Genomic DNA, 10660 nt, shown 5'->3' on the forward strand with positions numbered 1-10660 from the left:
TGCCGGTATCTATTATATTAGACCGAGGAGGTCAATTTACAGCTAACTTTTGGAGGTCTTTTCAGAAGGGTTTAGGCACACAAGTGAATCTCAGCACTGCATTTCATGTGCAGACTGATGGACAGGCTGAACGTACCATTCAGACACTAGAAGATATGTTACGAGCATGTTTTCTAGATTTTAAGGGAAATTGGTATGACCATCTTCCACTCATAGAATTCGCCTACAATAATAGCTACCATTCCAGTATTAAAATGGCCCCATACGAGGCACTATACGGGAGAAGATGTAGATCACCAGTTGGATGGTTCGAAGTCGGTGAAACAGAATTATATGGGCCAGATTTGATTCACCAAGCTATTGAGAAGGTGAAAGTGATACAAGAGCGATTGAGGATGGCACAAAGCAGGCAAAAATCTTATTCCAATGTCCGACGTCGTGATTTGGAGTTTGAGGTTGGTGATTGGGTTTTCCTGAGGATCTCACCAATGAAGGGTATTATGCATTTTAGGAAGAAAGGTAAGCTGAGTCCAAGGTATATCGGGCCGTATAAAATTCTTCGACGGATTGGACATGTTGCTTATGAGTTAGAATTGCCATCCAAATTTGAATCTGTCCACCCGGTATTCCATGTATCTATGTTGAGGAAATGTATTGGAGACCCTTCTTGAGTCATCCCTATCAAAGATCTACAGGTTATAGAGGACCTATCATATGAAGAAGTGCCAGTGGCTATATTAGATCGACAAGTCCGCAAGTTGAGAACAAAAAATGTAGCTTCCATCAAAGTATTATGGAGGAACAAGAATATAGAAGAAATAACATGGAAAGCAGAAGAGGATATGAAGTCTAAATACCCGTACCTTTTCCAGAATAAAGATAACAAGGATGCTGGTGGAGCACATGTTACATTGGAAGGTGAAATGGCTCTATGCGGTAAGCAATAACTTGAGAATACTCTTCCTTAATACAAACTGGCGATATGCAGATAATGTACATGTCCATAATGCTTTGCATATTCTTGTAAGGCCATACGTTGAGTTAACTGCTTGCAAGTTTGTCCTCTATTTATGGAGAAACTTGGCCGGAATCCACGACGATTTAAACTCCCCATGATCCCTTGCATTCGAGGACGAATGTTCCTAAGGGGGGAAGGGTGTTATAACCTATATCCACACGCGTTAGTTCATGCCATATATTAGTTAACATAAATCCAAGAAGGAATTACCTTTGAGATGATAAGAAGTTAATCCTATTGTTCTTAAGTGATATAAGGGTGATTAACAAGTATTAGAAATTAAACGAATCAAGGATGTTGTAACTCGTATTTTCAAGTAAACCTAGAGGTTCTTAATACACTCAAGAGGTCATGTATTAAGGTATTTGAATCATATAATATCCGTATCATAAGTCTTGAAGTCAACTGAGTTGTGAAACAAAAGTCGACAAACGTTGTCGCAACTTAGGTTCATACTTTTACTTAAACATTAGGTCAAATGTTTCTAAGCTTTTCTCCCAATTTATAAGGAATTACGGGGTTATCTACCCACCAAATTAAATATCTATGAGTCTAGCTTCCAACTCATTACACCGTTTGTCAATACGATCTCGGAGTATAGAGATATTCATATTTTTGCAAGCCTGCGCAGATTGGTAGATGACAAGTAGGTGCATTACCTACTTGCCAAAATGATAGGACAAAATTAAAAGACCTAAGTCGGCCAAGAGAGGACTTTTAAGGGGTTATGAACTCAGTTATTTCATCCATATTTCATACCCCCAAAACCAAAGTTAACCCCTGCAACGCCTCCCCAAAAATTCCACACAAACCCTAATCGATTTTCCCTCTCTTTCAAGTTCTATTTGAAGGTAAAATCTAGAGTTTGAAGAACCAAGGGAAGTGCTGAGTTATCTAAAAAGTAAGGTAAGTTACTGCCATCTTTCATACATTTTTCTCTGCTGTGAATTCATGGTAATTCTTTCTATACATGTAAGAACTCACGGGACGGTGATCGGAAGCCGTGAGTTCGAGTTATTCACTTGTAGCGTACTGTTTTGTGGACTGTTTTGTGTTGTTTTTGGGCTGCATGTTTTACTAATATTTTGTGGAATTTTGGAGGTGGAAGGGTGTGTATAAACACCATATATATGTAGGGTTGTGGGCTTATAGTTATTCGTAACATTTCCGGGTCGTTTGACACGACTACGGTGGCCGTCGTATGTATGATGTAATTAGGTTGTGCGTGGACTGTTTTGGGAGGCTCAATATGTTTATTATTGATGTTGTTTGGGCTGTTTGGTGATTCTTTTGAATGGTGTGAAGTCATATATATAGGGGAGGTGCTATCCGTTTCAACGTAAAATAGGTTGTGATCGATACGTAATAGTTATGACGCTTAAATGATAACGATAGTATCGTTTCTCTTATTGTAGACTAAGGAGTTGTGACAATTGCATAGCTTGCAATTGGGGCAGTATATACAAGGTATGTGAGGCTATCCCTTTTCTTCTTTTGCATGACTCCGATTGTACATAATGTAATGAACGAGCTTCCAAAGATACTCTACTCTTAGAAGCTAGCAGTACTTACATTGCTTTCCCTCTTATGGAACGATTGATGTTAATGTTGCTTCTCTTATTCTTATGTTATCAATGTTGTTGGTACTTCCTGATTCTTATAAGGTTCATAGTGAAGAGTTAGTCCTAATAACGTGTACAGAGGATACCGACCTTACGTCACTCCGAAAGGTTTAGAATGTGATTCCATGAGTCGAGCATGCATTATATATATGTATCTATTTTACTCTACCGAGCCACGCTATAGTTGGCCGGGTACGGCACCTATTGTGCAACCACTGATCAGTTGGGTTTTACCGAGCTCCACGTGGCCGGGTACGATTCTACCGAGCCTATTATGGCCGGGTACGATATGATGATGATGATGCCCATAGAGGCGAATGCTTTAAAGGTTTATGTATTTATACATATGTATCATGCATTTCATGTAAGTAGCCCTCAGAGGTACTAAGATGTTACAGGTTGTATATTCTCTATCCTTGCTTACATTACTGATCGTATTTATGGTTCCTTGCCTTACATACTCAGTACTTTATTCGTACTGACGTCCTTTTGTTTGTGGACGCTGCATGTCGTGCTACAGGTCCTGATAGACAGGCATGTGCAGCTCCCCCACCACAGTAGGCTGTCCAGTTCAGCGGTGATTGGCGAGATCCCTTCTCCGGACTTGCCGCGGTCTTGGTATGCATTTTTTGTTATAGACATTATGGGTATGTTGGGGCCCTATTCCGGCTATGTTGCAGCACTTATGTTCCTTTAGAGGCTCATAGACAGGTGTCGACTCATGTATAGTTTGGTATGCCTTGTCGGCTGGTTTTTGTTGTATAGTCTTTCATGGTAGCGTGGTAGCTCGTACCATATATATATATATATAGTTTCTTGATTGTCTGGTCATCCCATGTTATGTATGTTCATGCTATCATATTTTATGGTTGGTTGTCCATGATCCATGTCTATTATTTATATTGATCTCGTCAGCCCTAAAAGATAATAAAGAAGGTTAGATGAAATGTACGTTGGTGCTCGGCAAGTATGGTCGGGTGCTAGTCATGGCCCTCTAGTTTGGGTCGTGACACATGGCGTAATCTCTATTACCCTCTTAAGAATCAAATGCCGCATCTGAGTCAGACCTTCCATCAGGCCGATACAATATGGGGATCCGAAGAAGAAGAAGCTTTGGCTGGGCTAAGGAATCTATTCTTAGAAGATGAAGATATGGATTTCAATGTGATAGTTGAGAAGGAGGAGGAAGAAGGCCTTATCATTCAGATGGTGGAGAGGGGAGCATTTCTCAAGAACTGGTCCGCCACACCATCCAGGCCCAGATGAGTCCCGGGGTAGCATGGCTACTAATGTCATTTGAAAAATAAGTCTTTTGAGCATTTTGTTTTAAAACATCTTTTTTCAGTATTTATTTTTGGAAAACATTATTTTGAAGTTATCTTGACGATATTTTGTTTAACATTTCAGCATTTATCAAATAATTTGATGTTTTATTATCGTTATCTTTCATATGTTTCTTCAACAACATTACTATTTCTTACCTTGATGAACCAACGATGGTGACATGCAATAAGACAACGCAACATAAGGATAGTGACTCGGAAGAAGAAGATGAGATACTCGAGGAAGTTATCAGAGAAGTTGAGAATTTTTAGAATAAACCTAAGTCCAACCTAGACAAAATCGAAATAGTCAATTTGGGAGATTTTGAAACCATCAAAGAAACTCGCATAAGTATTCACCTGCTGCCGTCATAGAAGAAAAAATACACTCGTTTCCTGAAAGTTGTTCATATGATGACATGATCGGTGTGAGCACATCCATTGTGGCTTATAAGTTGCCTACCAATGCAATGTGTCCACCGGTAAAGTAGAAACTCAGAAAGTTCAAACCAGACATGAGCTTAAAAGTCAAGGAGGAAGTCATTAAGCAGATCAAAGCCAAAGTCCTCAGTGTTGTTGACTACCCAACCTGTTTAGCCAACATTGTACCGGTTCCGGAGAAATATGGGAAAGTCAAGGTGTGTGTTGACTATCGGGATTTAAACAGATCAAGTCCCAATGACGATTTCCCACTACCAAACATACATATTCTAATTGATAATTGTGTCAAGCATGAGCTCCAATCCTTTGTAGATTGCTTCGCGGGTTATTATCAGATTTGGATGGACGAAGAAGACATAGAGAAAATAGCTTTGATTACACCATGGGGGGTGTATTACTACAAAATGATGCCATTCGGTCTGAAGAATGCTGGGGCCACCTATGAGGGCCATGACGAACATCATCCATGGTATTATACACAAGAAATAGAGGTATATGTTGACAACATCATCATCAAATCCAAGAAAGTCACAGATCACATAACAGACTTGAGGAAGTTCTTTGACCGGCTATAGAAATACAATTTAAAACCGAACCAGCAAATTGTGCATTCGGGGTTCCTATCGAACAATTGCTGGGATTCATCGTCAGCCGTCGAGGAATCGAGTTGGACCCGTCAATGGTTAAAGCTATCCAAGAATTACCACCACCAAAGAACAAGCATGACGTGATGAGTTTTCTGGGATGCGTCAATTACATCAGCCGCTTCATAGCACAGTCCACGGTAATATATGAACCAATCTTCAAAATGTTGAAGTAGGATGCTGCAACCAGTTGGACGGAGGATTGTCAGAAGGCTTTTGACAAAATCAAGGAATACCTATCCACACCACTAGTCCGAGTCCCACCATAGCCTGGTAGGCCACTGCTACTCTACCTCTCTATATTAGATGGGGCTTTCAGTTGTGTTTTGGGACAACATGATGAGACTGAAGAAAGGAGCAAGCCATATATTACTTGAGTAATAATTTCACACCTTATGAAGCACATTACTCTCTACTGGAATGTTCCTATTGTGTTCTAATATGGACAACTCAGAAATTGAGGCACTACTTCTGTGCCTATACCACATACCTTATATCAAGGATGGATCCTCTAAAGTACATCTTTCAGGAGCGTATGCCTATCTTGAAGCTAGCCAAGTGGCAAATATTGCTGAGTGAGTTTGATATCATCTATATAACTCAGAAGGCAGTCAAAGGACAAGTGTTGGTAGATCATCTTACCAAAAATTCTATAAGAGGAGAATACAAACCACTGAAAATGTATTTTCCTGATGAAGAAGTGTCGTTCATAGGAGAAGACATTGCTGAAGCCTACGATGGTTGGAGAATATTTTTCGACGGAGCTGTAAATTTCAAGGAAGTCAGTATCAGAGCCGTCTTGGTATCAGAAACTGGTCAGCACTACCCGGTGTCTACAAAACATAGGTTTCCATGCACCAATAATATTGGTGAGTATGAAGCCTGCATATTAGGGCTCAACTTGGCTGTCGACATGAATGTTCAGGAACTACTGGTAATCGGTGACTTAGACCTACTGGTGCATCGGGTACAAGGAGAATGGGCTATGAAAAATACCAAGATACTGGCATATCTATATCACGTACAAGAGTTGAGGAAGAGGTTCACAAAGATAGACTTCCGTCCTGTCCCCAGAATCTAGAATGAATTTGCAAATACATTGGCCACCTTGTCCTCAATGATACAACATCCTGATAAGAATTTCATCGATCCCATTCCTGTGAGGATCCACAATCAGCCGACATATTGTGCTCATGTCGAAGAAGAAACAGATGGAAATCCATGGTTCCGTGACATCAAGGAATATTTAGCAAAAGGAATGTACATAGAGCAGGCGAACCGTACATAGAAATGCACACTACAGAGGCTGTCCAATCACTTGTTCCAAAGCAGAGGAATTTTGTATAGAAGAACACCTGATCTAGGACTATTAAGGTGTGTTGACACCAAAGAAGCTTCCAAATAGCTCGAGGAAATACATGTCGGAACCTGCGGTCCACATATGAACGATTTTGTTCTAGCCAAGAAGATACTCAGAGCCCGATACTTTTGGATGACTATGGAAACAGACTGCATCCGGTATGTCTAGAAATGCCACAAACGCTAGGTATATGCAGATATGATACGAATGACGCCAAACAAATTCAATGCGACAAGTGCACCTTGGCCTTTTGACGCTTGGGGATGGATGTCATTGGTCCAATCTAACCCACTGCTTTGAACGGGCAGAAGTTTATTTTAGTGGCCATCCATTACTTCACTAAGTGGGTTGAAGCTGCATCTTACAAAGCTGTTACCAAGAAAATCATCAAAGATTTTGTTAGGGATCGTATTGTTTGTCGATTCGAGGTTCCCGAGTCCATCATCACTGATAATGTCGCCAATCTCAATAGTGATCTGATGAAAGCCATGTGTGAAACTTTCAAAATGAAACATAAAAACTCCACAACATACATGCCTAAAATGAACTGAGCTGTGGAAGCTGCCAACAAAAATATCAAGAAGATACTAAGTAAAATGGTGGAGAATCACAAGAAATGGCATGAGAAGTTACCATTTGCCTTATTGGGATACCGTACCATAGTCCGCACATCAATCGGAGCAACTCCCTATTTGCTGGTTTATGGTACCGAAGCTGTCATTCCTGCCAAGGTAGAAATTCCTTCTTTAAGGATCATACAAGAAGCAGAACTCAATGATGCAGAATGGATAAGGAGTCGCTATGATCAATTAGCCCTCATAGATGGAAAAAGAATGAATGCAGTGCGTCATGGTCAACTTTATCAGAATAGAATGTCCAGAGCTTTCAACAAAAGGGTCAAACCAAGACAGTTCACACCGGGGTAACTGGTGTTGAAGTAGATCTTTCCACATCAAGATGAAGCCAAAGGAAAATTTTCACCCAATTGGCAAGGTCCTTACATGGTTTACAGGGTACTAATAGGAGGAGCACTCATACTTGCAGAAAAGGACTGGGAAAATTGGCCAAAGCCTATCAATACGATCACAGTCAAGAGATACTATATTTAAATTGTTTACATTTCTTCATTTGATGTAACTGAACTACGCTTGACCTGATTCCCGTTTAAGAGGGGATACGTAGGCAGCCCTATGGGTTCGGTCACATCTCAATAAATTTATCATTTTCCCATAACAGAAATTGGGACAGAAGTTTAAGGAGGACCCTCAAAGCAAAGAAAAACAAGCAGACAAAAGTACAAACCAACCTCCCCCGCAAAACTCACATTTTTCTTTGGATGCAGGAACAAGGAATAATCACAAGTATGTGCGCCTTAAAATCATTACCTTCATAACAACCGGACCGCCAAGCACAAATATATCTCTAGCTAAGAAATATTATTCTCCTATTTGCTCTTTGTTCATTGCATGAGACTAAGCATTGTCTCAAATCTTGCATGAGGCTAAGCCATGTCTCCTCACTTGCACAAGATTAAGCATTGCCTTCTCTGTGCATGAGACTAAGCTCTGTCTCAATTCTTGCATGAGGCTAAGCCCTACCTCCCTATTTGCATAAGGCTAAGCATTGCCTTCTCTTTGCATGAGACTAAGCTCTGTCACAAATCCCGTATGAGACTAAGCCATGTCTCCATTTTCTTGAATGAGGTTAAGCCTTGCCTCCTCACTTACATAAGGCTAAGCATTGCCTTCTCTTTGCATGAAACTAAGCTCTGTCTCAATTCTTGCATGGGACTAAGCCTGCGTCCCTATTTTCATAAGTCTAAGCATTGCCTTCACTTTGCATGAGACTAAGCTCTGTCTCAAATACTGCATGAGACTAAGCCCTGTCTCCCTTTTCTTGCATGAGGCTAAGACTTGCCTCCTCACTTGCATGAAGCTAAGCATTGCCTTCTCTTCGCATTAGACTAAGCTCTGTCTTAATTCTTACATGAGGATAAGCCCTGCCTCACTTTTCTTACATAAGGCTAAGCACTGCCTTCCATCATATGAGACTAAGCACTGTATCGAATCTTGCATGAGGCTAAGCCTTGCCTCCTTAATTGCATAAGGCTAGGCACTGCCTTTCCTTTCATGAGACTAATCACTTTCTCCCCTTTATCCCATGAGGGTAAGCATTGCCTCCCCATCTGTATAAGGCTAAGCTCTGCCTTTCCATGTCTAATGATTAAACGTTACCCTATCAGAAACTTAGCATTATTTCACCTTTTCCGGGGCTAAGTTCTGTCCCGATCATATACAAGACTAAGCTTTGTCTTGTTTTTCACATATGATGCATCACCATATCTCTGTCTGAAGGCATCAAAGTCCGAAGGCATCATCCTTATAGCCTGAAGACACCATGTCATGGCCTGAGGATCTCTCAATATTGCACATCATTATTAAAAGGCGTCATAGTTCAGAGGCACCATTCTCATGGCCCGAGAACATCATTTCATGTCCTGTGAATCCCTTATCTCATGATTCATGGCCCGAAAGGTCATGGTCTAAAGACATCATCCTCATCGTCCAAGGACAACCTTCATGATCCAAAGGGAATTTGCATCATGTTTAAATTCTCGCAATAATCCATATATATTTGCAGGCATTGTCTTTTTAAGTTTTGCAGGTAATTCAGGAGTTAACCGTTCTTCAAAGAGGAGCAACCTTTGCTCCGCTTTCCGCATATACCATTCACACCCGACCATTATTACGGACATAACCGACACCCATCAATTACTCGCCTTTACTCCATGACCGTTTAGATAAATGCCACGTGATACATCCGTTATATTTTAGGTTCACATTCATAACTCCGCATAAATCCATCCGATACTATCCTTCCCAAAAGAACCCTTTCTGAAACACACGATCATTCCTATAACAATTCTATCGGTTTCATTCACCGTTGGGTCCAGAACTACACCCGGCCTGATTCTTGTAAAACCAGGGATATATAGGAAGCTCAGAGACCTAGGTGCGGCCTATATTTTTCAAAACACCCCATTCGGTCAAAATCCGTCATTATTTGTTTACCCCACAACTCTTTCATCCTTCCCGAGTAAAGAGGGGCAGCTGTTGCAGCTGTTGATACCCAATTTTTCCCTCATATTTTCCAAATATATATATATTATATATATATATATACTTTCAAAATAGTGCACATGCACCATCACTTGGTTTATAAATGTATACAAGCATTTTTCATAATTTTCTATAATTTTTAAAGACTTTTAATCAATTTATTCCTGCATATTTCCTTCATATTTTCCAAATATATATATATATATACTTTCAAAATATTGCACATGCACCATCAATTGGTTTATAAATGTATACAAGCATTTTTTATAATTTTCTATAATTTTTAAAGACTTTTAATCAATTTATTCCGGCATTTTTATCATATAAATAATTATTAAATGCATCTCAAATAATTTTTATGATGATTTTTCATTTAATTTTCCTCATTTATATCCATATTATGCTTTAAATATTTTTAATGCATTTAGTATAATCATATTTGTATCCTTAGACTAAATTACGTATTTTACAATAATAGCCCATATATGTGCATAATTGCATTATTTATGCAGAAAATAACTTTTTATATTTTTATTATGTTAATTAATTATTTTAAATTATTTTTTCATGCGTAAGTGATATTTTTGTTATTTATTTATTATTTTTTATAAATTATTTATTGGTTAAAATAGGTATTTATAATCTAGCCCTTTTCTTAATTATTTTCGGACTACCCCAGTCCAACTACTTAAACTCCTAAGTCCAACACCCCTATACACCAGCCCAAAATACCCAACCCAAATCAATTAACCCAACCCGCTAAACCTGGTTGATACCCGTCTATTATAACCCTGCCCCGATCACCTTTAAATCCTAGTCGTTGATATTTCAAGATCAATGGCCAACATCCCTTTTTCCTATTTTAATTAACCAAACCCCTAACCCTAACTTTCATTCACCCAAACCCGCTGCCTCTGTATTCTCTCATCTCTTCTTCTTCTCCTGTCAAAACCCTAGCGTCGTCATCTCACAAATCTCTCCGATTCCAACCCAAAATGGAATTAATCGATAACCCCTTTACCTTATTGACCTATCCTCTTTACTGGCTACCCATTTATGATGTTACATAATTGCTTTCCTAACATGGCAAGAAGATCTCTCCTATTTTGAACCAAATCTAGTTCAGATCTTTGC

The 10660-nt window shown here is 39.4% G+C and overlaps 1 protein-coding gene across 1 annotated transcript; it reads left to right on the forward strand.

Annotated features, from left to right (window-relative positions):
• Positions 1-5082: 5082 nt before the first annotated feature.
• Positions 5083-6335, forward strand: LOC138874857 (uncharacterized). Its single transcript, XM_070153644.1, has 3 exons — positions 5083-5187; positions 5502-5981; positions 6129-6335. The coding sequence occupies exons 1-3, from the start codon at positions 5083-5085 to the stop codon at positions 6333-6335; spliced, it is 792 nt and encodes a 263-aa protein (XP_070009745.1).
• The last annotated feature ends 4325 nt before the right edge of the window (positions 6336-10660 follow it).

Source organism: Nicotiana sylvestris, chromosome 8 (genome assembly GCF_000393655.2).
Source record: "Nicotiana sylvestris chromosome 8, ASM39365v2, whole genome shotgun sequence".
Taxonomy (NCBI): Eukaryota; Viridiplantae; Streptophyta; class Magnoliopsida; order Solanales; family Solanaceae; genus Nicotiana; species Nicotiana sylvestris.

Bases quoted from the DNA above. Each gene is read 5' to 3' on its own strand.
- LOC138874857 (XM_070153644.1), top strand. From the start codon at position 5,083: ATGGTTAAAGCTATCCAAGAATTACCACCACCAAAGAACAAGCATGAC. The intron at 5,188-5,501 runs GTAATATATGAA...TGGACAACTCAG, and splicing joins GCTTCATAGCACAGTCCACG to AAATTGAGGCACTACTTCTG. The intron at 5,982-6,128 runs GTAATCGGTGAC...CCCAGAATCTAG, and splicing joins TGAATGTTCAGGAACTACTG to AATGAATTTGCAAATACATT.